Source organism: Vanacampus margaritifer, chromosome 3 (assembly GCF_051991255.1).
Source record: "Vanacampus margaritifer isolate UIUO_Vmar chromosome 3, RoL_Vmar_1.0, whole genome shotgun sequence".
NCBI lineage: Eukaryota > Metazoa > Chordata > Actinopteri > Syngnathiformes > Syngnathidae > Vanacampus > Vanacampus margaritifer.
In genome coordinates this window covers 24,765,949-24,792,943 of record NC_135434.1, presented here as the reverse complement: position 1 = coordinate 24,792,943, position 26,995 = coordinate 24,765,949, and the positions used below count along the sequence as shown (strand labels likewise).

Sequence of the window (26,995 nt, the reverse complement as noted above, 5' to 3'; positions counted from 1 at the left end):
CGGCGCATGCAATATCGTAGAAATCTTTCAGCATTAATATCACAGCAAACTGTGCCAAATATACCCCCCCCCCCCCCTCCCGAAACAGTCCTTGGCCGTCACACACCCCTGAAAAAACTTGGAACAAGATCTTAAAACCTTTTCAATACATTTCATAGGAATTTGAATTAGGAGGAACAAGTGTCTCACTAATTTCCAGTCACACCGGGTACATTACTTGCCAGGCTTCTCACCATTTTTTGCCTTATATAAGTTTTGTTACACCGTGGGTCTGGTACAAAGAATGTTTTTATTGTGCAGACACCAGATGTTCAAGTATAGATTTATGCCAAAATCCCATTCACTCTCAAGGCTACAGGAGGCGAGTTGATAATTAGGCGATAAAAGGAGCCTTTACAAAACGGTGAACATCACACTAGAGAATGAAAAACAGAGAGGAAAAAGGCTGAAAGCATTAACTTTCGAAACATGGTGACAAAATGTGAAACCAATTAAAGTAATCGTTGTACCATTTCTTAGCCTGGTTGGTCAAACAATTAATGTGGTGTCAATGAATATCAATGGTTTTCAAAATAACTTTTAAACTTCATGACAATGTGTTATTGCTGCCAAGTGTCCAAAACATGTGTTCCTTTTTTTGTAATTCATCTTGTATTACACATTGAGATTCTTGTTTATAAACAAAGCTGACTTAAACTTGAACTAATTGTAAAGTCACAGTTTCATGTTAATAATGTGCAACCTAAATTTACCATAATGTGACAGTTAACTAAGACACACATTCAAAGAAAGATGTATTTAACATAAACACATTTAAGCTATAATGATTAACGACCAAGAATAAGAGGTGAAGAAAATGGATGGATGGATGGATGGATAATTAACGACCTTATGACAGAAAACGTTCTATGTTGCATGTCGCAATGCATCCTGGTAACTTAAGATTGACCAAAAAGTGCAAAAGTATACAAAAGTTTTACTATTCTTTTTCAGTATACATTATACTAAAAGTATTCAGGATCCTTTGGAATAAGTTTGGCTGCCACTTAAGCAACTGCCGGACAACATTATGTCCAATCCAACAGGTAAGCAGGACTGCAATGAGTTTTGTTGAGTGTACAAATTAGCATTGGTTAACTTAGCAGTGTTGGTTTTTGATAACCAGCATATACTTGAGTGTAGGGATGTTCAATACCACTTTTTTTCAGACCGATACCAGTAGGAGTACTCAACTCTTGAGTAGTCAGCAGTCAACTATACCAAAACAACTACCGATACCACTAGTACTTTTGATACATTAAAGTTCCCCCCCAAAATGAGAAATAACTTTAAAGAAAGACCTATATATTCCAATATAGCATTTTCCTTAAAAATGCTTGAAATTAATTGCAATTTTCTCTTATTATTTCTCATTTCTATCGGCTGTTGTCACAAGTACTGATACCTTCAAATAAGGCCAGGTAACAACCCGATACTGATACCTGGTATCGGTACTCTCTCAAGTTGTTGTGATGAGGGCTGTTATTGTGAATGGAGATGCATCTGTTGTTCAAGTACATACATGGATCTGTGCAAGCATAATTTTATTGGTTGGAGTTGATTCACAATATGCTTTTACTGTCTGTATTTCTTATTATTGTTTTGGCAAGCTTTATTGGTGAGATGGTAGTATCATTTTTTGCCAGCGGAAAAATATATAAAGACGTATATAAATAGTAACCTTGCCAGCAGATGAATTCTCGCGATATTTGTGAGTTCACAAACTCCGGAGACTACATCTTGTACCGCTCCCGCTGATACGTTTGCAGCCGATCTTTTTTCGATCGGACCAATCAGGCGTTGTTTAGGCAGGACGAAACCAATAATCGGCGGTGGCGGAGGGAAACAAACAAACATAACAGACGAATGTTGAATTTGAACAGCGAGAGGCGTTTCGTGCATTTTTATCTGGTAAAGATGTTGAAAAAAAAGGCCATATACAGCAATATTAGGATCAACAAATGATGCAAAATAAAGAAGCTGGTCACTTGGTGCAGCTGGAAAAAACAACTCTCTTTTGAATTGACCAATACAGCTTTGACAACAGTATTGTCAACACTAATTGCAAAGGGGACTTTTGTAAAACGTCATGGATTGGCAATTAAAAATGAGTTGAAGCAGCCTGAAAGAGTCAAGGGCAGAGAGCACTCCAAAAAATGGCCGAACAGGCATCAGAGAAATATAAGGGAACAAGGTCTTCCCCCTTCTGGAAGTGTGTCAGTTGGCAAGGGGTGAGGAATGGTGGGCTGTTATCAGCAGCTAGGTCGCAGCGTGTCAGGGTCAAGGGGAACAAGATGAGAGGGATGAGGAGCGGAAGAGGTGGGGGTGTCAGGCGGGAGGAGGACCACACCAGGTGAAGGCACGCTTGTGGAGCGTGCTGAGTGCACTCTCTTGCAAACATGAGCCAGCAAAAGCCAAAGAGGAAGGGTTTAGGCAAGCAGCACTGCCAATTCGTTGTGTCCTTGACGTGAGCACAGTAGACCAAAACCAAACCAAGCGCAGTTTACCGGCTATACTGTAAGCGGTGGGAGGGGGTGGAAGACCAACACAACAAAGGTTTGTTTGGATGTCTATCAGCTTACAGTTATACAATATTTATAGATTTATGGTGCCTCATAGGCGAGCTTATCTAAAAACACAGAGAAAATGTTTTCAACTAAAACAGTTACAAATGTTTCTTCATAACAGTGAATGGGGATAATTGTCTTTCAGAAGCAAAACAATGGTATGTCAAAGTCTGATGTGTGAACAAATCACATTAACTCATTCACTCCCAGTCATTTTCACTGAAGAAACCCTCTTCGCTCCCGGCTGTTTTACTGGATTTTGACTGATTTTGCAAGGCCCACAGAATATTGTGTTTTATTACTATAAAAACATGAAACCTACCAAAAGAAAGATTAGAGTCTCTTCTTTCATCAGGAAAAAAAAAGTATATTTGTATCTGTTTGCAGCAATTAGCATTAGTATATAGCTAAGTTTCATCATTATTCACAAATCTGTTTAAAACTGTGGGGAAAGAGCTTTTTTGCATCATGGCCCTGGTTGATCTCTTATTCTCTGCTGCCACCTGCTGGCCGTTTTTCATAATAACTACCATTGCTTCAAGCATTCTCTTCAGTTCAGAGGCTGCATCAAAGTCTTCTGTATGTTCTAGCATTAAAAAAATGCATAAATACGTCCTTGGGAGCATGACAGTATTTAAAAGGGCTGACGACCACCCTAAAATAAAAACAAAACAAAATTTAAACTGCCTTTACACATCAAACAGAAAGTTGTGATGTAGCAGTTCTTCTAAATAATGATCACATAAAATACATATTTGCTTCATTGTTTGGTTTTAGCATTTTGACAAATTAAATTCAAAGAGTTTGAATGTGCCCTAGTAAGGAGTAGTTCAGACACCCCTGCTCTAATAGCTAATGATGTGAGTGGTTCAGTTGTTAGTCTCTATTCACCCTACGATTGGCCGGTAACTGATCAAGGGTGGACCTCAACCCTCAGTGTAAGTAAACTAGGATAGATGGGACAGTTTGTGAACCCTTTCCCTAATGAAAAAAAGCAAAATAGAAGATGAATGGATGGATGGATGTTTCTTTGCAACATTGCCATTTGGCATGAGCAAAGTTTATGCAAAGTCACACCAGGTTGTATCTCTGTTCTGCGGTACAAATTATTCTTTAAACAAACCACTGAACTCGAAGTTAATCCGCTGACTGAGTCAAGTTTGTAAAGATGATGTCAGAACTGTTCCATTACACATGAGTGATAAAATGTATTTTCTCTAGACCTATTCAAGGTCATTTGTTGAAGTACAATATTGACAGTCTTCCCACTTTGTAATTCTAAACAGATAAATGTAATGGAAACATTAATTGGTGCACTGAGCCATGTCTTGCTTCTATATACAGTATATAATTTAAAGAACAGAGCTGCTCTGCAGACATTGAATAAGCTAGAAACATTGTATGGTGTTTTGAGGCTCCACATATATTGTACAAGTATGATAATATTTTTCATTTAATTATAAACAACAACACATTTATTAGAATTTTAATCAATAAAAAATTCTTAAATATTTTTGATGACACTGGATAAGCATGACATGATACAAAATTTTGCTTTACTTGCGTAACCCCTTTCGCATTCTCTAATATTGCTGGAGCAACCTAAACGTTTTTTGTATTGCTGCAGCACTGGTGTCATGCACTTTTCAAGCAACCCTGGGAATGGCAGACTACACCTCAGATTTGTCACTCAATCACAGTGCAATTGTGAAGGTGTGTCAGTTATCCATTACCTTATGACCCCTGACCCTTAAAACTCATCATAATCCAACCTAAAACAAAATTGTCACATATCACTTAGGAGAATACATTGTGTAACATTTTCACTATATCCTCCTCAGTAGTTGGTGGGTCATTCATCATTGTTTAATCAGAAGGACGTCTTATCATTGAGAAAGATGTCGGACATGTGGTACGGCTAAAACGAACGTAATAGTTGGCATTGCTATGTGCCAAGGTGAGACCACAGACACCAACACATCTGACAGAGATAATAAACATGTCGGTTCTCCTGCTAGATGCTTATCGCTCAGTTGATAGCGGTGCTCAAGTCCTCTCAAATATATTCATGTAGAAAATCCATCATCAGACCGCCCACCACTGCCTATCATGGGTGTTGTTGTACTCAGGGGGATCCACAGCCTTGACTGGCCTAGATCTGATTAGAGGCTTGTTGGGTGGGGGTGGGAGGGGTTATAGGCTAGCCTGTCAAAAGCCAATCCGTCAACCTTGAGGAGATAAAGCGATGCACCCTGGATCACTGACCTGCACCACACTCATGATGTAGGTCTGTTGACAAATGCTACATCGACTACTACGATACATCCTATACAACAAAGCATATAAGGATTAAACATTTTGATGCATTGGGATGTTCTTTATCAGAAACTCAATAATTATCAGTCTTTGTGTTTATTATTATTTATCCACCCATTTTCTATACTATTTGTCCACATGGCAGGTGATTTGAAGCATAACCAGCTAACTTAAAGTCAAAGGCGGGGAACATCTTGGACTGGTTGCAAGTTAATTGAAGGGTTATTATAGACAAGCTACCATTCACATTCACACCTACGGACTATTCAGTCTTTAATTCATCTAACATGCATGATTTTGAAATGTGTGAGGAAGCCAGAAAACCTGGGAAAAATCCAGGCAAGGATGGGAAGAACATGGAGACTTTCTAGACAGGAAGGCCTGAGGTGAGACTCATTCCCCGATTGTCAGAGCTGTGTATAGACGTACACAATAATAATAAGAATAATAATAATAATAATAATGATAATGAAAACAATACAAAAATATCATTACCACCTTTATTATTATCATCTTTATTATTATTATTATGATTATCATCATCATCATCATCATTATTATTGACACTTGATGACATCAGATTACTATCCTCTAATTGGTTGATCAGAGCAAAGTTCAACTTGTGAAACACACCTGCACTGTTTTGCACACATTAATATATCTAATAATCAGCATGCCTGATGAGTATTAGTAGAGACTTTTCATTTAATCATTTATTTATTCATTATTTTTTTGTCATGGTGATAGAGTGGTTCACAGATTTGCCTTACTCTTCTGAGGTTAGGTATTCAAATCCAGGCTCCCCGCTTCTCGTGTGGAGTTTGCATGTTCTCATGCTTTCTTGGGTTTTGTCCAACTTCCTCACACGTTCCAAAAACATCTCTTATGTTAATTGAAGGCTCTAAATTGTCTATAGGTGTGAATGTGACAGTGAATGGTTGTTTGCTTTCATGTGCCCTGTGATGGCTATAGTCCCAGTATTTTGAAAATATTTCATCTAGATAAGATTGGTCTGGGTAGGGCGATATCTCAAAATGGAGTATTCCATATTAGGATACAGTATGTGACCTGATCATAGTAAAATTCGGATATGAATTTGATAATCTGATCCTACGCAGAATCCTGATCAAATTTATGTTCTTGGGTAGGCTATGTCAAAATTTCAAGGTGGAGAGTAGAATAGGTTTGGTGCTAAAGATCCGGATTATCCTGATTCTACTGGAAAGGTGGCTCCTGCAAGGTTTCAAAGTGGTCAATGATAGATAGGACACACAATGCATTGTACAGCCTAGTAAAACTGGCCATCAAGCTAGGATGGACCTGGCCATTATTCAACTTAGATTTATTAAAAAAAATTCTGGAAAACCGAACAGATTAAATGTCAGAGTACAAAATGTACATGAATCACCATCAAGTGTGATCAATATGAAACAAACATCTGATCAGTAAATAAATAACAACTCAACCCAGTTATAACATTGAATTCAAAATTATTACACAAAATATTTTTTAGAAACGTTACCTTATAGACCCCCATCCTGGACAGTAGGCTACCTCACTCATCCTCAAACCGCGGTACGAAGACCAAGAGTGGTATGTGGGTTCCTTCTAGTGGTACATGAAAGAATCACTGCTAAAGTGCAGTCGAGTTTCATTTAACTCAGAGGTAAATGGTCTGGGCTTATTTAGCGCTTTTTACACCATATGGTGCTCAAAGAACTTCACAATGTCAAGATCATTTTAATTCAGGAGCCACTTTCACCCAAATTTGATCTCACCTGGGCCACTCCAGTATGTCCGTAGCTTAATAAACTACAAATAACGACGGTCAAAATCTTCCTTTTTTGGGGGGAGGATCGGTAATTAATAGGACAATTTATTATTATCTTTCCATAGAGTAATCTGCCATTTCTTAACAAGAATGAGCGCAACATTTTTGTATTAAATTCTGAGTAGCAGCCAAATTTCAGAATGCCATTTAAGTGGTCATTAGCGCCCCTTCCAGTGGACAAAATTTTAGTCAAAAAGAGCCGATTCTGGCCCATGGGACGTACGTTTGACACCCCTGATTTGACCTGTAAGTTCAACACATTTGAATTTGGTTGTTGAAAACCGTTCATTAACATTTTTTTTTGTACAACACCCATGTTTCAATCTGTAAGTGTGCAGCCAAGAGGTAATGAACTAAAAAGTATATATGTTCCAATTAGCTTTCAGTTCTACACCTTCTGTTCAGAAACATCAAAAAGCTCAGCAACACGGGATGAGACCAGCGTCTAATCAGTTGCTACTCGTATTCCTTTCTGTGACTAAAATAAATGGAATGAATGGAAAAATCAAGGACAACGTGGGTATGCTTGCATAACGTTCACATTTATTTGGTTTTTATTTCCTAACACATTCTAAACATGCTTTTAACACATAATAGATCACATTCTTCACAGGTAGTTAAAGTAACAAGAGCAGACAAGATTTCTGAAGAGAAAAACACGAAGCAGTTTCCATTGTCTGTTCACAGTAAACAACAGTGTGTAAATCATTGTATTCCCTGAGATATTTCATTTTTCAATTCTTTTTATTTCAGTTTCCAGAATCTCCTTGCCTTGTGCTCCTGTAAAACAGGCTATGAATGTGTTGAATCACTGGGGTTGGACACATTATAGACAGAGATACAGCAAACGCAACATATGACAGGCAAATCCAAATTTAGTATACATAAAGAGAAAAAATTCTACATTTAAATGGTGACAGATTTGTGGCATTAAAAACAGAGTAAAACGAGCTCTGCACTCATATACAGTACGCAGAGGTCAGAAAACCTATTATTGGGCCAATACTGGGCCTTATTTAGGCATTTTAGAATCAGAACTAGAAATTAGAAGAATAGGAAATTGCCATTAGTTTCACACAATTTCGAAGAAAAAAAATCTATAATGGGACATATATGTCTTGATCTGTCATTGTTTTTTTGGGGGAAATTTATGTATCAAAAGTACCAGTGGTATTGGTTACTTGGTATCAGTGACTACTTAAGGGTTGAGTAGTTATACTGGTATTGGTCTGAAAAAAAATGGGTATTGAACATCTCGAGTTAATATCTTTATGAGCAAGTAAAGCTGCAGCCTCAATTCAGAAGCCCGTATGAGTCCAAACCCAGTGATAACACCGCAGCAGTCTCGTGGTCTCGTGCCATAGCGCCAGGGTCACTCGACTGAGTGGAAGCATGTAAACACAAGATGTCAGCGCGACCACAATTACAATCCCTGATTGATAATCGATCACAAGCAGCATCAGAAATGATAAGCAGCCACATTGTGAACACTGTGTTACCTTGAACAGCAATCCTGTAGCCCCCCCACCCCCTTAAAAAAAAAAAAACACTGGCATATCATGACGTGTTGAATATCATGTATACATACAACCAACCGCCATTCACAAGATAGTGAGCTGTTTAAAAAAAAAGGTCAACACAGTAAAATAAAGCATTGCACGAGGGCGGCTTCACGTGAATAACAATCAGTACGCTGACATTGTCATGGACATTCTTTCATCTTTGGTTTTGGATTCACGATAACAGGGCAGAAGAGAAAACAAAAGATGACGCTAATTGAAAATGAAACAAAGCTTAACAAGAATCCCTGAAAATAGAGATTAAAATATTTGTTGTGTTGCAGCCAGAGGTCAGGATAAATGAGCGGCTGAGACAAACAGCAGCAAGTGTGAGGTAGAGAGGAACATGCAGCAACATGCTTACAAAGTTACAAAATCAGGTTTGAAGCACTTTCATAAATCTGAGAGGTCACTGGCTGAGATAAGCGACAAATTAATGAATCCAATAAATAAAGACAAAAAAATCACCTATTTGCTGTGTAAATAAAATGATGACAAAGAGGTAGTTTCAGCACAGATATTACAAATGACATGTTCCTTGTGGAAAAGAAAAACAACAAACAAAAAAGAAAAACCCATAATCATGTGTATTAGGTTATAACTGAAATTGGCAGTAAGGTAGTGGCGTTGAGTTATTTGAGTTGCGTAGCGCGATGCTACATGAAAGGAAAAATCTCCCTTCAGATCTTTTTTCCACAGTCAGATCTCAGATGTGTGTGATGTTCAATGCATTCCTCAAGTTACTTTGGTAGCGGCACTGTTTTTGGCCACCCTGAACTTTTCTCATCTCCTTCAATTGCATCAATATTGCTCTGCTGAGAGGCCTGTGCGGCTGCCTATGCAGGTTAGTGGAGCTAAGTGGGGTCCTTAGCATTTAACATGACACATCAATCAATGATGTTTCCAAATCCCTGAGATTATGTAAATGAGTGCTTCACCTCAGATCCCAAACTCCAAATTTGCCATAAAACAGCCATGCAGAAGAGATTTACCGGTATTTAATTGTGAATGACCATTGTGCTCGCTGTGTGTATCAAAGAATCATAGGCATTTAAAAGGCTGTTCCGATGAGGACAGAAAATAGACCTCAATCACATAATAATCACAAATCTATTGATGAGTCAATTTATAGCCTATATATTTTTTACTGACTCGATCTGCATGGCTTCCACTGGAGTTGATGTGAAACAAGTACTTTGCCGCTGTAGAAAATACCAATTTGGAATCCTAAAACACCTGACTTTGAATCTAAACTAATACATGAAAGCATCCTAAACGTCAGTAATGTTGCATAAAGTGTGTCTGACATCACATCACCTGAGTAACACTTTCATAAACTGCTGTGCACAAGGGAATGGATCTTAAATCAAGTCCACAAAAAAGTTAAGAAACAGAAAATGAGGGGTTATCCTCACTCAAAAAAAGGACAATTAATACATGAGAAAAACAACAACCCAAAACATTAGGGAACAACTACATAGGTACTGTACATGAAAATGTAAAAAAAAAAATAAAATAAAAGAAGAAAAGAGAACATTTGAAAGAGAAACACTGCACTGCTGTTGTGGTGGTGTTAAGGCTGCAGATGCACACGGATATGTGGCTGAAAACGGCAACATTGGGACAAGCAAACATTCTGCAGATGCTTCTCGCAATCACACCCTCAGCTCACATCCACTCCCCGTGTTTCACTTCAAACTACATCCACTTTCACCTGCATGAAGGGGGCAGGACGCGACCCTCATGCAAATCAAGCAGAAACATTATCCTACACAGGACTTCCTACGTCCTGAAAACTACATCTACTAACACAACAAGCACATCAGCATGGTCACTGGAGTAACTCATGAATGCAATACATAACACTCACTTTACCCTGTTTCGATCCAGGCCAATAGGGACCTGAGAGAGGAACACACTGGGTGGGCAGTGGCCGAGGTCAAGGTCTCTGAACGTCACCGATGTGTGCAAAAAAAGAGAGTCGTTGCAATGACTGCATTTCAAATGGTTTGCACAGAATGAAACTGCTCAAAACTGGAGACGCCACAGAAGACGCTCAAGCAGTTCAAAAATTAAAGACCATTTTCGACAATAATGTGCATATCCATCACAGAGAGCAAGGACCACAGGTCTAGTCAATGCTCCAAACCAATCACACTAAAATCATATCAGCACATCATAAAATGATTATCTGCAATCTTTTGTGGCTGAATTTGAATCAGCACATCAACATTCATTTCCTCGTCCGTAGAGTCAATCGTCCCAATCAAACTTACTGTACACCAGTTAGACAGTAACTGAGACAAGGTTGGGTTCAGGACTAATCCAATCGTCTACTGGTTTTGGGTCTGTGCAAAAACATGATTGGACTCGACAGGACCTGATAAAAGTCTAATAAAAGCAAAAGTCTTTGCTAGGCCGATAGGCAAAGAGGTCTTTTCATGACAACTGGCTCATTAAATTCTTCAAATAGAGCTCTTGATCAGTTGTTAGTTTCCCCCCAAATGATATGAAATCATATCTGCTGAATGCATTTGTGGGTGCAGATTTAGCAGCATTTAGGAGGAATTCTGGCAATGTGCTCATCTGTCCATCAGAGGGTCTCCCCTCTGACTAAGATTGATTCATTTCTTATACTTATCCTTCATTGACAAGAAATGTTTTGTTGAGCTATCAGCTCCATACCCATCAATGGGCATTTGAAAAAAAAAGAAAAAAAGAAGAAAAAAAAGTATTGCATAATACTTTGGTCAATAAAACAAACAAAAAAAAAAAACGAGGAAAAAAAACTAGCTATCCTCCCTTACCCTTGCAATAAAGCCTTACATCCCAAGTCTATGATTGTAAAAAATACCCGTATATTCCTTTTCCAAAGAAGATCCCACTGATGCAAATAGCTGTCACCTTCACTCATGGAATGTTACGCCTCCCATAAGCAGAATGTCCTAGAGTCCATGCAGCTACAGTAGCTAATATTTTTCTCTATCTGGTATTTTCCATGTAATACAACATGGTTTGATTTGCACAGCTCCTTTGAACATCCAGACTCTGATTGAGGTGCCAAAGCATCCACTGGAATTTTGTATAAGACTGGGCAACTCTTTATTAACACCACGAAAATAGCAAAAACATCTTCCTGAGGTAGTCTCAAAACACTTGTCGCGTGTGTCTATCTTCCCCCATCTGCATAAAATAAACTCTTTTTTTCTTTTTAGTCTAGCTCTACCAATGGCAACACTGACACATTGAGCAAACTGGATACACACTTGTAAACTCCAAAGACCAATGCATCTATGAGCATTTGTTTTGTACAGAAGCATGTGCACAGTGTAAATCAGCATACATTCAGCTCTGTCGTGTAATAAATATAAAAAGAAAAAGTCATTAAAAACAAACTAGCTGCTTGTCACATTCATTAGAGGTGAGACCGTTCCCTCGCCTTGAGGGGTGTGAGATTGGGGAAGGGGCGAGGGGGGTGGTTAGGGTCAGGGAGGTCTCTAATTTCCAGAGGAGCCGGTCACACAGGGTGACGGGCCGGTCCTGTAGCTGGTCAAGGTGGATTTGCAGGAGTGCAAGACTGCTTTGAACAAGAGGGGGAGCTGCTCCAGAGGAACACTGACCAGCTTCCCTGAAAACACACACAACTGGCTTAGCTTTCCTTTTGCTCATGCTGACAAAGCAAAACAACATTGCATAGAGCTCTGGAAGTGGATTTTTAGAAGAAAAGATAAATAAAAGAATATTGGCAACAGTTTCCTTATTTGTGTTTTTCAGCAATCGAGCATCTAAAAAAAAGAAAAAAAAAACAGTTCATTGTTATCATTCTGGCCTTACCTGCTATACATCGGATCTCTGGCAGACACATCATGATCTCAGGAAAGCGTTTGGGCTGGTGCGGGTACTTATACTCAGTATAGTCCTGACACACATACCAGTAGCGCTTGTTCAGCTGCTCAAGCTGAGAGATGTTTGACAGTCCTCTAATATCTGCAGAGTCGCAAAAAGAATATCACAGACATGAGGAATACAGCGCAGATTTACGGAGAATTAGGGCCAGTGAAGAGAGAAAAAAAGGGTTGGCGTGATTCTCACTATATTCTCAGAATTTTGACTTTAAAGTGGGAATTCTGACTTTATTCACAGTATTCTGACTTTAAAGTGAGAATTATGATTTTAATCTGAGAAGTCTGACTTTAAAGTGAGAATTACGATTTTAATCTGAGAAGTCTGACTTTAAAGTGAGAATTTTTACTTTGTGACGTAGAGCTATGAATTGTGGGGGAAAGTCAGAAATGCTGAGAATAAAGTCAGAATTCTGCCAACCTTTTTTTTCTCTTTACTGGCCCTAATCCTCTTCTGTACAGATTAAACAAATAAAGCGACAATGACCTAACCTCTGGTACCTTGGTTTAGGAAGTTGATTGCTTTCATGCAGGCATACTCCTCATTGCTGATCTTCAACTGGTGGAATTTGCGAAATAGATATATCAGCCTTTCCATCACCTCCATGCCGTCCTCACTGAAACTGAGGAATAGCATGGATAATTTATTGTGGTGCCTATTTTCACAAACCATGCATAAAAAAAACAGGCTAATGAGGATTTCATCAGTTTGTAAAAGTAGAATACAGCTCACCAAACATTACTCTTATCCAGCTCATCAGAGCAACATAGAAATAGGAGCTGCCACTTTAAATCTTACATTCACTGCTAAAATGGCAGAGTACAAACTGAGGCATCAGCGTGGTGCTGTATATTAAAAGGAAGTGTGTCATGAGTTTAGATAATTCCAGCCTGATTTACACTCAGCCAAACCCCCACACATCCTTTATTACCAATAGTGAGAGACATAACATCACATGCCAGACAGATGGTGCTAGCCACAGCTCTACATTGGGGAGTCGTCCTGTTCATGGACTGCTTCGCTGGCCCCATTCCAATTATATTTTTCTCAAATATTTTGGAGATATAGAACTAACAGACTAGAACGTCTGGCTGTTTCGGGAGAGTTGTTCCTGTGATGTGTACTTTCATTCTTGGTAAAATAAGCGTTGGCCATTACAGTATCCGAAAAGCTGACATTAAAAACAATGACACCTCACCCCCTTAAAAAACAAAACTAAAAACAGTAGGAGGCAATAACAGCCAGTAGACAGTATAAAATAAAGTTGAGTATAGTATAAAATGCCAAATGAAGGAAGTGGAACAAGCTTTTAGAATATGGCTCTTACAGTCTCTATCAGATTTGTTACAATGACTACCACAATATGCTTTACAATATAACACAACTAGCGATGCCAGGTGCCAGATTATTGATAGTACATCGTACAGACGGACAAATTATCGTACAAATACGATAGTTATAGTACACTTGGCAACGGGCGAAGGCATGTCTAGACCACTTATCTGGGGTACTCACGTACGCTTAAAGTAAATCGAAGCAACCCCTAACTATTTTATACTTTTATACATATTTTTAATACTTTACCTACCGACCGACCGACCGACCATCCATCCATCCATCCATCCATCCATCCATCCTCTACCACTTATCCAGGATTGGGTCACAGGACTGGCAGCTTTAGCAGGGAAGCCCAGACTTCCCTCTCTCCAGCCAGTTGGTCAAACTCTTCCAGCGGATGCCGAGGTATTCCCAGGCCAGCAAGGAAACATAATCTATCCAGTGTGTCTTGGGACATCCTCTAGGCCTCCGGCCCGTGGGACATGCCTGGAACACCTCACCAGGGTGGTATTGAGGCGGTATCCTAACCAGATACCTGAGCCACCTATACGGGATCTTGTTCTTTCGGTCTTGACTGGTAAATTGAGAGCTTCGCCTTTCAGCACAGTTGCATCTTCACTATGACAGACCCATAAAGTGTCCACAGCACAGTAGACGCTGCACCAATCTGCCGCTCTTCACTTGTAAACAAGACCCCAGATACTTGAACTGGGCACTCCACCCGTTTCCAACTGAGGACCATGGTCTTGAATTTGGAGGTGCTGATTTTCATCCCAGCCGCTTCACACTCACCTGTGAAATGCTCCAGTAAAAGTTGGAGATCGGGGCTTGAAGACAGGGATGTGATTTGACCAAAGTGAAATTATCTGAAAATTTAGCCGGGGGTCTGGGGGCCGCTGGCACCCAGCTAGGTCCAGCTCATGGGTTTTCCGTGTTTTTAAGTACTTTCAATGCACTCACATGACAAAGAAATAGACAAAACAACAGCATAAATTTTCAATGTATATTGAACTATCCCATATAAAATGGCAGTTTTAGTCAACTCAAAATCAGTCACATTCAAAAACATTGGACTGCCTTTGCTTTTAAAAACTATCACTGAGAATATCATCATATCTAACTAATGTGATTACTAAGTTAACACATAAATAATGTTGAAGAGTTCAAATTTCATGAACAAATAATTGTATCATGACCAAATGAAAAGTAACTCATATTAGAGCATACCACAAATGTCTTTGTTATTGCAGAAGATGTTATCTGTCGGAGTCATGTGCATACACAATGAAATACAAAAAAAAAAAAAATCTGATTTTTTTTTTTTTGGGGGGAGATAAAAAAAAAGCGGAATTCCGCGAATTAGCGGAAAAATCACATCCCTGTGAAGAAGCAAACAGTGCCACATCATCTGCAAAAAGTGACACAATCCTGAGGCCAGCCCCTAAACGCTGCCTCTGCACCTGCACCTAGAAAATTCTATCCATAAGGGTTGTGAACAGAATCTGTCACAAAGAGTCCAACTCACACTGGAAACAAAGCACACAGCGCCAAACTCCACCAAACTTTAAAACCAGTCGCAAAGTGTTTGGAAGAGCCAAAGCACCACCAACAGAACTCGCAGAGGGCCTCGGACAATTGCCTGCTCCATGACCACAAAGCACATGTAGACAGGTTGGCCTAATTCCCATGCACCCTCAAGGACCCTGCCGATGGTGTAGAGCTAGTCCTCTGTTTTATGGCTGGGATGATAACCAAACTGTTCCTCCTTAATGTGTTAATGTGAGTATTGACTTCCTGACGAAACCTCCTCTCCAGCACTCCAGAACAGACCTTACCAGATAGGGTGAGGAGTGTGATAAGTCAATAGTTGGAACACATTCTCCGGTCCCCCTTAAAAAGAGGAACCACCATCCTGATCTGCCAATCCCACAGGCGCTGTCCCCGATTACCAAGTGATGTTGTAGAGTCATGTCAAGCAGGACAGCCACACAACATCCAGGGCTTTTTCTAACGTTGGGGTTATCTCATCCGGCCCTGGGGCCTTGCCACCAGGAGACTTTTTAAACACCTCGGTATGACTTCAACCTCAGCGATAGGAGAGGTGCAGACGCTGTCAGCACCCCAAAAGTTGTAATGCTAGATCTGGAGTAATAAAATAAACACATGAAGAAACAATCTCTGTGTTTGTGTTACAGTACGTCAGCTAACCAGCTAACAAATTAGCTGTTTCTCAATTATTAATAGAGGAGTTAAAATGGAGCATGATCTAGCTGTTATCTTTGACCAAATTGTTGGGAAGAGTCACAGACTGGAATAAAAATATTCAACCCATAGACTGAAAATAAAGGGTTGCCACGCTGTCTTTTCCACAGCCGCTCACCCCTGCAGCTCGTCATCAGATGGTGTGTACTTGGCCGTGACATTGGCAAGGTCGCCGAAGATCTGGGCGCTGTAGATTGTGAGGCAGGAGAGCAGGATGAGCTCCTGCCAGGTGGAGCTGAGCAGGCAGGTGTAGTCTTCAATGGAGAGCTCGCAAAAGAAAGGCAACTTCTTGATCCATGAGATTTGACGGAAGAGCAGCTCATCTGCCAGGCGACACAGCAAGGCAAACAGCTCCACCTGTGTAACTTTGTAGCTTATGTGGGAAAAAAAGACAATTTAAAGAGGAGAGGGAGAATTATACACACATTTAATGAAGATATTGTCATAGTGTGTAGCTCAGTTAAAGAGACGTTACAATACAATAAATATAAACAATGTAAACCATATTTTGCCACAAACTAACACAAAAATGAAAACATCTGACTTTCTTTGGTCCAGAGTCAGAATTGAGCCTGTTAAATCTTTTGCCCCATCTACCTGGAACAATGTACGGAATGACTTAAAATTAACACATCTTATAATTCTGGGGGAATTCAATTCCAATAAGTTAAGTTGGATCTACAGTATTACTTTCGATGTTTAGTAAAATCCCATTCTTGTTTTTCTGTTGTGTGTGTGAGATCATGTTTTATGTTTTATGTATTGTGTGTTTGATGTAACAATTTTTATTTTGTGCTTCCGTCTTGGCCAGACAAGGTGCGAACAATTTGCCAAAAGTTATTACAAATTATTTTTCGAGGGCATCAAAATCAGCTGTTCGCTCAAGGCATCCACTGTGCTGTGGCCAGGTCTCTCTTGGAAACGAGGTTTTAAATATTTACCTGGTTAAATGAAGTTTGTGAATTTAAATCATAATGCTTGGACATTGTATGTGGAATAGGCTCCAGCACCCCCACCACCCTTGTGAGGAATAAGCAGTTTGGAAAATGGATGTAGCATATGTATGTATGTATGTGGCGGCCCCCAGTGGTCAGAGTTGGGAACAAAATTGTTTAAATTATATATTAATTATTTGTTCAATCATTATCACTTAATGAAATGTGTGCTGTTTACAGATGACACAAATATTTTGTTTTCTGCCCACGGGCCTTGAGTTTGACACCTGTGCTGAAGCGGGTTGGTCAACTGTAATGCATGCACTCCAAGGCAGTATTAGCTCTCTACGGTGACATTGTATGGACGCAAAAATTAAGTTTAATGTATCAAGAATGTGGTTCGCGACTTCTGTAAATACACATTAACAGTGCTGCATGAGCCAAGCACAATAGGGTAGATGCCACGGACTTCCGAGTTTCACAAATCAGTGTCGTTTCCGGCCACTAATGGCCGTGTTCCAACATTAGCACCCCGACCCCTGCGCCGCCCATTGGCGGAAGCGCGCAAAGCGTCTCAACTCTCTGAAATGCTTCGGACAATTGAGACAGACACATTACATACGCACCCGTCGACGGGAACGCGCAACTGAGGGGCACAAAGGCGGAAGTGCACGAAGTGGGACGCGGCCCACATGTCGCAAACAGGAAACGGAAACAAAGCTGATGTGTGAAAACCAGGAAGTCGGAAGTCCCGCCTCCTCCGTGGCATATACCCCATTGTTAACATTGCACTTTTTACACTGCATTACAATGTGCACAACATTGTAGGACTGTACATTCATTAAAAAAATGTTTTACCTCTAGATATTTTGAATGGTATTTTTCTTCTGGATAGTTGTGTTTTATTTTATGTTTAATATTTTTTTCTTGATTTTTTTGAACGTTGATTTTCTCAGCATATATTACCTTTTTCAATTGAGAAAAAACATTTGTGGTGTGACTATTAATAGTATTGAATAATAATGGTTTGTAGGACAAGGTGACTGTGTCCAGTCTGCTTGACCCTGTAATTACTATTCAAGGTGTCAATGTTTGTTCACCAGGGGATGTTTTGTTCTCACTTTTTACAAGTTACGGGCCAGCATTTACACTGCTTGAATGTGAGACAGTTATATGTTTATTTTTTCAATTTACTGTGTTCTTATTCTGAAAATATGTTTTCTTTCCTTGTTCTGGGAACTGTCCACAAGGTTGTGAATTCAAAATAACATTGTGAGTTCACATATAGGCCTGACATTTATTCGTATGTTTAGACACATGTTTGTTGGAACCTTCCCTAAAGTATTTCTGTGAAGTTAGGTGCAGGAAATTGATCAAAACTAAGCCGAATAAATCATTTCATGAACACGTTCCATTTCAACTAACAAACATTAGATTGATATTGTGTATATACAGTATATTTTTATATAAATATAATTCTATATCAATTGATTTAGTTCATAATGAAAAAGAGATTGGGGTATGATTAAATAAGTATTTTACTTCTTCCTACTCTTTTTCGAGCATGCTAATGTCAGTATGGTTTTCTTATTTTTCTTTAATTCAATATTGAATATTTTTTGTTTTATTTTGATTTTGTTGAGTTTACTGTATTGTTATGTTTAATGTTTGAAATAAAGATTTTAATCAAAAACAGTGACTCATCAATATCTAATGGAACAAAATTAAAACACAGAATATGTACACAATATAATGTGATAGTTTCAGCAGGGTACTACTGTATTTCATGTTGGGCCAAATATGTGTACTCACCCATCTTCTATGAGCATAGGGGTGGCCAGGGGGGCCAGGTCTTCTGCTGCCACCAGCTGCAGCACTAATGGATGGGACTGTGGGTAAAGGCTGCGCGGCTGGGGGGCCAGCAGGCCCGACTGGGCAGCATAACTGAAGAGGTGTGGCAGGAGCTGGTAGTGAGTTGACATGGAGGTGTTGATGTATTGATCTCTGAGGGCTGCTGTATAGCCATTCATCTCGATGGAGCGACTGTAAAAAGTAAAGGAGCAACAAAATAACAAAATATATCTTTGACTATACTTCGATGTTCATGTTTGTGTATTCACAATGACAATGAGATTCTTTAATGCAAATTAAAGCTTGTTAGCATTTAACCTTATTCTAGAGGGGAGTGGGATCAATTCCATTGAACACAAAAATGTACGCAGTTCTCTACCTGCATGCCACGGCGCATTCCACATTGGCATTTTGTTATTCGGGTCTACTTTATCTTAGATTGTATTTGATAAGACAAAGATGACTATTTCTCTGATTAGTTATCAGCTGCAAAGCTGAGGAGATAAAGCCTCGTATATAAAATGGGGCTAAAATAAATACTGCCACGCAAGGGCCTAGACGTTATTTGTCCTTGTTGAGTAAAGATAGACAATGCACGAGTCTCCATTACAAGAAGAGCTGATAGTGCAGCGAGTTCTTTATGTTTGATGTCATCACCATGCCTGAAGAGCCACAAACTAAGGCATTCTTCATGCAAAGAATACTTTAATTCAAGTCTATGGAGATGAATGAGGTATTAGACTGTCAGGGACGGCTCATTATCTCAGTGACGGACCGAGTGGCGGTGATGTGCAAAGAAGTGGATGAGACAAGCAACTAACTTGGATGACAGCGTGGAGGCAGGTGACGGCTGGTTGCCCTCCGAAGCTCCGTTGCTGGGAGAGCTGTGGTCGCTGTCGCCGTTGTTGCCCCATGTGTGCTCCGGGGCATCCTCCTTGAATTCTTGGCCTGACATGATGCGCTCAATCTCCTCCTCCGTGATCTGAAACACACAGTGTGAACATGGGGGAAGTTTACAGCATGTCCTTTTGACCAAAAGCACAGAGTAGCTCAATTCCGTTAATTAGCATGTACTACAAGGACTGTGCTTTTCACTCAAATGTTCAGGAGCAAGGACACTGTCACACAATGAAAAGGACCTTGAGAGAAAAAAACTAAATTGTATGAAACAACCGTGTGTGTGAGTGTGTGTAGTGCGTACACAATTAAAATCGCATATCCATGCGAGAGAACTGACAAAACGCTATATTTAAGAAATGAGTATGACATGAGTGCATTTGAAATTTTCTGTCCAAGGTCAATTTAGTTTCAGACCATATACTGAAACAGCAATTCATGTCTTCTCAATGGAATAAATGATTATGCCTTTTAATGCATGCCAACGTGTCAGTTTTTCTTCCTTTTATCCAATGAATTGAGCTGGAATGAATTGAGCACATCTCCACTTCTCTCCTCAATTGTGTGTTGGTGTTACTTAGCCTCATGTCTCACTTTTTATTTCCTAACCATTTGCACTCTCGCCAAAGCTAAAAACAAAGCCACACTGAATAGAGAATACTGTACTAATATAGTGATGATACAAGGTCAAGGTTTACTATCATTACATACTTGACAAGCATCCTCCTATCAACTTTACTGCAGCTACGGTTCTCCACTATTTAAGTGTATGCTCTCATCATCATGCAAGCAACAAAATCCTGGCTTCAATTTGAATGTGAATATTGTTTACAGTACAAGAAAGCTCAGGAATGTTCTAGAGAGAACATCTTTAGTTGTAATTGTTAAGTGTCATCTTATTTACCTGAACCGGCCCAATGCTTTTGTTCCTCCCTCCTGGCATGCCGTCCTCTCTGATTGCTGTGTTGGGGGGGAAAAAGAAAGAAATAATAATGACAATAAAAATGTTTATTGTTAATTTCAATATTATGATCAGTAGTGGCATAGTGATTATAAATACGTTAGCTCTATCTAGTGGTTGAAACTAAACTCTCAAAGAAGAATGCAAAAGTTTACTGTCATGTGAGATGTCTTCCAGTTCTAAATATAGACTTTTCTGTTTTGGTTGGCATGGCGAAAGGGGTTTTCTTTGAAACCAGGACCATTTGGAAGATGTGTATCTAGTAGGAGTCAATCAAATACGTTTCTTGAGTCAAGAAGTGCATCTTGTGATCAAAGTCCTTGGGAAATCTAATGTTCTCCAGCCATCAGGCTTGACAGGTTACTAGTAGTGTGATTCACAATTTATCCATAAGGGGGCAGTAAAGAACTGAGAAAAGCATTCATTGAGTACTTTTAACATTCTAAAGAGCCAAAACATTTAACCACACATGTTGAACTATTACAGGAATCTTGGAGCATATACATACATTAACTCAAAATTATTCATAAATCTTGTCTAAGTTAAATTTGATGGCTTTGAATGGCTGGAAAAGTCAAATGGCTGACTGTACCTGTGTTAAAAAAAGATACTGAATGTATGTGTCTTATGTTCCTTTTATATGGATATTATTGTTGTGTTAAATATAGAAAAGCCCACAATGGTTAGTGAAACAACATGAGACAGAAGCACATTAAAAATTGATGATGAGTCACAGTAAATTCTGTAAAGTAAATTTAACTCTAAACTGAATCTATTTGGTCCCACTCTAAATAGAGTAAAATTTACACTTGGAAGGAAGATTGAAAAGTCACTGGAAGGGTTGAGGAACAAACCCACAATTTCAGGTTCGGAGACAGCTGATCTACTCCCTGAGCCACACCTGTGTGTGAATATATTCCTCTTGGATATAAGCAAACAGTAGTAGTGGCATAGCTCAGGTGGTAGTGTGGCAGTCTCCAAAGCTAAATGTCATTCCTCTACCCTTGAGGGACTGTTATTATTATTGGAATTTTTTATTTTACTCTCTTCCAAGTGTAAATTTTACTCTAAAACCGAGTCTATTTGGTCCCACAGTAAAATTTACTACACATAATTTACGTTGTAGGTCCTCAAGGGACACAGTCCTGCATGGTTTAGAGGTTTCCCTTCTCCATCCAACACCTGAATCAAACGATCATGAAGATCAGATTTCTTCAGCGCTTGCTGATGAGCTGATCCGTTAAATCAGGTGTCACGGAGGAAAGAAACTTCTAAAACTTGCAGAATTGCGGCTCTCGAGGACCGGAGTTCGAGTTCTTAAGAGGTTTCCCTCATGCAACACACCTGATTTAAATGATCAGCTCATCAGCAGGCTCTGCAGAAGTCTGATAATGATCCTGATCATTTGATTTAGCTGAGTAGGAGGAGGAAAACATGCAAGACTGGAGATTGAGACTATGACTTCAATTGTGTCGCAATGACCTTAATAATTTGTTGCACAGTCTTTTGTGGCAATCAATGCAATACAGTTTCTGAAACTCTTAATGAGACTTTGGCACTTGTCGACACCCTGTTTTGTCCATTCCTTGTGAGAAAACGGCTTCAGCTGTCTCAGATTTGAAGGGTGCTGACTCAAGGCAGCATATTTAGGCTCACTCAATAGTCAGTAGATGTAGTATGGACCATTTCAGAACTCAAAAACGTAAGTGCATTGTAGTGTATTTACAGGTCTGGACTGGCCATCTGGCATACAGTGCAGATGCTCAGTGGGCTGGTGTCTTTTGGGGCTGATGCGGTACAATTTCCGTATTATCTTCCTTCATTTTACCACAAGAGACCGGCCCACAATTTAGAGGGAGCAGTGTATTAATATATTTAAACTGAAGCGATGGTCAAAGGTCGGGTCGTGCCAGGCCAGTGGGCCTAAGTCAAAATGTCAGGGCCGATTTGTTTGTGCCAGTCCAGCCATGTGTATTTGTAGTTGAATTAGATAATTGCTGTTGAGCCTTGAATGTTACCATAAATAGGTGGCACATATTTTACCTTTGCGGTTCATCCCCATTTGCAGACACTTGAGTAGGCGGCAATACTGGCAGCGGTTGCGTTGCTTGCGTGACATCTCGCAATTCTTGTCCCTGCTGCATCGGTACACGCGTTTGTTGCAAATGCTGCGCTTGAAGAAGCCTTTGCAGCCTTCACAGGAGATGATGCCATAGTGCAGGCCTGTGGCTCGATCTCCACAGATAAGGCAAGTACGTTGCTCAGCTGGATCATCTGCACAAGTTCAAAGAAAATACACAAGAAAATAATCACTCTTCACTGGGAGGATTTTGTTGCCCCAAATCTTTTCCTAAAAAAAAAAAGTGGGCACAAAACCTCCCTCTAGGCATAAGTTTTTAATTGCGATTTTTGGGGGTGGCTGGGGCTTAAGTGCTTGCCGGGCGCTAGCTAATCTAGTGGGATGTTAAGCTACAACTCTCATTTTGTGAAAGTGGAGGTGTAATCAGCACAAAGACATACGTCTTGTGCATATTTTATTCAGGAGCTCTGTTGAGGATTTGCTTACAGTCTCCAAACAACATCCATGATTATCACATGTACAGGCAACAACCTCATACTAAGTCCAGAATTATAAAATGTGTCATGAAGAAAAAAAGATTTATCCTTATTATTTCATGGTACTTTGCAGGTACATGTGTACAGTGGTGAAACATTCAGTCATTAAGATGGCAAGAAGAGAACAAGTCTTTGAAGCTGATATTTGGTGTAGCAAAGAATTAAGAGTGGATTAAAGAGAAACATCAGACTGCAGTCTGCACAGGAAATTTCTATACTCAAAATGGTAGGTGCTCTGAAAATGATACGACAGCAGTTTGAGGAAACCATCAAAAAGCTTTTCTTAATCCCCCCACACACCATCTACCGTCATGCTACATAATGCAGAGAACCAACTCTCTAAGGAAGAACAGTTTTCATGAGGAGCATTCGTAACACTACACATCATCATAGCATAGCAGATGAGTTGATTGATTGATTGATTGATTTTTAAATTTGGGCCACCACTTATCAGTAATGCTGTAATGCTTATTTCATTTACTACACTCATAACACTGCTGTATATTTGTGTTGCCAAATCATACACAAGGATCAAAATAAGTGGAAAATTTGCATTTTTGTAACTCATCAAAACACAGTGACTACCTTTAGATGCAATCAATAACTCTTTAAAAAAACTGAATATTGGCAATATTCCGGTTTTGAAAGACCATGTTACCGTGCACACAAATTACTGCTGTCAAAGTTAAAGCGTTAACTCATTAATTAATCACCCAAAAATATTGCATTAATCATGTACTAACGCAGATTAATCACACTATTTATTTTGACAGATGATCCTTTAGCTTGACAGTTTAGGTCTGCAGGAACAACGAGCGTGTGGCGTGTACTCTTGGCTTGACACTCTATGAAAGTGAAACACAACCGCAATGCGAGTGCTGAGCGGGAGCGCGTGGCATGTCCTCTTTGTTACTGCAGATCCAAGCTTTGCTATTTGCTATGTTGTGTTCCGCAAGATAGCGCGGGCAGAAAAAGGAGCTATAGCGCGCTGGTCAGGTCAATACCAAGGAACCAATCATAGGACGACGTAGGACATGCCATACTATGCAGTAAGACGAACCAAAATTCTGACGTGCCAGACCTTGGGACACTTCACGACCACGGCGGCAGTCATCCAATTATTGAGTATGTCACACTACTACACAGGCTGTGACGCATCAAGACAACTCAAAATTGGCCACAACATTGATTGTTTGTTTGTCTGTGACGCTTGTCGAGTCAAAATCAGGCTACATTCATGTAGTCTGACCATGGCATAACATGCTCATATTTTGTGTTCTTCTTTTACAATGACAATGAATTGAATTACAATGAAATACAATGAATTACAATTTACAATGCTAGTGGGAGGAGCTTACCAGTCACACCAGTTGGTAATTTTTGCTATTTGTTATTTAAACACGGTCAGAGCGGAAAGAAGGTGGTGGATTATCATTTCAGATCACTTTTTACCATTGACTCCACAATTTTGTATTTAAACAACCATTCGCAGATTTTTCACAAATACTAGTTAAGGATATTTTACAAATTGGCCATAAGTAAATGACTACCATAAATATTTAGTAAATATATATACACTAATAATTAGCAGTGAGGAAATTCATTTGAAAGTTGCAATACGTATTAGATTATAAATAAAGATTAGCTTTAAATGTAAAAAGTTTAAGATGTGAAAAGGACAATGTAGTGATCTGACTATATTGTATTGGATATCCTGTAAATCAGTATGGCTTTCAGACAGAAATAATCTCTTACAGATTGAAGACTTGCATTCTGGGAAGAATCTGTGGGCTCAATCAATGCAACGTCTTCACTTATATGACACTTAATCTTGTTTAGTCTCAAGTAAAAAAAACACACATTACAATTTGGATTAATAATATCCCCATAATGTCATTTTCAAATGATACAATTCAAAATATCAAATAACTGCTGGCTAAAGTTACTAAATCTGTAAATCCCCCCCAAATGTTTTACGTTAAACACAGCTTGAGGAGGAGGATTACGTTTCTATGACTGATGTAAGGGTGTCTGTATGTCTGCCTTCCTCAAGATAGTGGAGGTGTTGCCACAACCAGAGGAGGGAAGGGATAGAGGGTGGTTGGGTTACACACAGGTCGGAAGCTACTGTCCAGCAGGTTAATGCTACCTGCCGGGCTGACAGATTAACCTGGAAATCGGATTAATCTAAGACATTCGTGTAATGCAGAGGGACCTTTACCCTCTTTATGGGACTGCATGTGGTTACACAACTAACAAATAACAGAGGTAGAGTGCCTGTTTGTTTTTGTGCATATAATTTTTTTTACACAGAGATTTGGTGAAGAGAAAAGAACCACACCAAATGCTAGTAATTCTAACATTAAATGTATTTTATTATTTATTTTTATAATTTTTTAAAAATTGTATTTATTATAAAAAAAACAACATCTAATTATTAGCATGATTAATTCATATTTTTTACTTCTATAATTTTCTACAAAGCTAGTAACAGATATTTACTTGTGTAACATTTTGGAATTAATGTAGAATCATCATATAGAAAGACTGTTTCCCTTCAAAGATTTTTTATAGCGAAAAATTATCTTGTGAAATTTCAACAAAACTATCAAAATGGACTCATCTTTACATGCATCTTTTTTTTAATACTCTTGTCATTAACATAGATAAAAACAACCCAGGCTTAGTTTATGGACTATATGCTATATATGAGTGTTGTGACGTACGTCCGACAAAATCTCATAATGTACCTTTCCTGTAATGAGGTTGCCATTGGTTTGAAGAGAACTTCTACCAATTGTGAACATTTCTGGGTATTTATTCATCATTTTTGTATGGTTGCATGTATTCAGCATGACATAGTAGAAAGGACAGTACATTGAGTTATCACTGCTTTGTGCCCTGATAGACAGGCGCTTCGCAGTTCTTAAGGCCTCGATACACAAATCCCACGTCAGCCAATTGTGAGCGACGCCTACCGCCTGTTGCGTCAGCCTGACCGTCGGCACATCACGCAGGAAAAATGATGGAAATACATGTCGCAACAAACAGACACCAACACAGACTATTAACTCATTCACTCCCAGCCATTTTCACAAAAGCAATCCCCTTCACTCCCGGCTGTTTTACTAGATTTTGACTGATTGCTTTCCATCGCTTACTGTTTACCCGCATTCGTCACTTCCTTTTCTTGCCCTGTGTGTTGATTCGCAAGCTAACAGTTAATCAGAGTGATCAAATCTCACGACTTTCCAACACTGATTCAGCATATTGAATCTGCCTAAAACGCTATCCAAGGGCTCAGACGTTACGATGATGATTTTATACATTAATCAGACGGCACATACCGATGGTAGAACACTTCCTGACTTCCGACGTCGGACTGGCCTTCATGCTGAGCAGCAGAGACAGTGGCTTGTCAACATTCCCAGGCATAAATTTGTAGGGTTAACATACAGTACCAAAGTCTGTTCTCTGCTTTTTTTTTCTGCTGATGTTTACCAGCTGTCAACCACACAAGGGCGACGTTTGTTAAAGAAAGTATCAGACCCAGTTCTTTTTGAATGGGTTAGTTAGTGACTTAGGGATAGGATTTTACATCACAACTGTGCACTACACTAAAGTCTCCCCCGCAACGGAAGTTTTGGTGCATTATTACATTGTATGTGGAAGTGCTGTGTGCAATGTGCATTCAGTCCATAGTACAGAGAGTGATAACGTGTATTGGTAATATAAATTTATATTTTATTTAACACCAAAAACGTGTTCCATTTTCATGGTAGTTGAATTTTTCACTTCATAGAAACAAATTTGGCTTAATCCTTTGCACTTAACCAATCACTGTGGCATAGCAGTCTGCTCACATAAGGGACAAAGAAGCTCGCTTCTTTTGAATTACGAGGCGCGAGAGCAAACTCTCA

General features: G+C 39.4%; 1 protein-coding gene across 3 annotated transcripts in view; it reads right to left on the bottom strand.

Moving 5' to 3' along the window:
* Window positions 1–7,274: 7,274 nt before the first annotated feature.
* The window catches only part of nr6a1a (nuclear receptor subfamily 6, group A, member 1a), a 147,508-nt gene continuing 127,787 nt past the window's right edge, over window positions 7,275–26,995 (bottom strand). For all 3 annotated transcript variants that reach the window (XM_077560348.1, XM_077560350.1, XM_077560351.1), the window contains 8 exons: window positions 22,503–22,733; window positions 20,403–20,458; window positions 19,423–19,583; window positions 18,563–18,793; window positions 15,934–16,188; window positions 12,716–12,837; window positions 12,147–12,299; window positions 7,275–11,940 (listed from right to left, as the gene is read on the bottom strand). In XM_077560348.1, coding sequence (XP_077416474.1) covers window positions 11,810–11,940; window positions 12,147–12,299; window positions 12,716–12,837; window positions 15,934–16,188; window positions 18,563–18,793; window positions 19,423–19,583; window positions 20,403–20,458; window positions 22,503–22,733 — 1,340 coding nt within the window. In that variant the 3' untranslated portion in view covers window positions 7,275–11,809. The remainder of the gene's footprint in view (window positions 11,941–12,146; window positions 12,300–12,715; window positions 12,838–15,933; window positions 16,189–18,562; window positions 18,794–19,422; window positions 19,584–20,402; window positions 20,459–22,502; window positions 22,734–26,995) is intronic.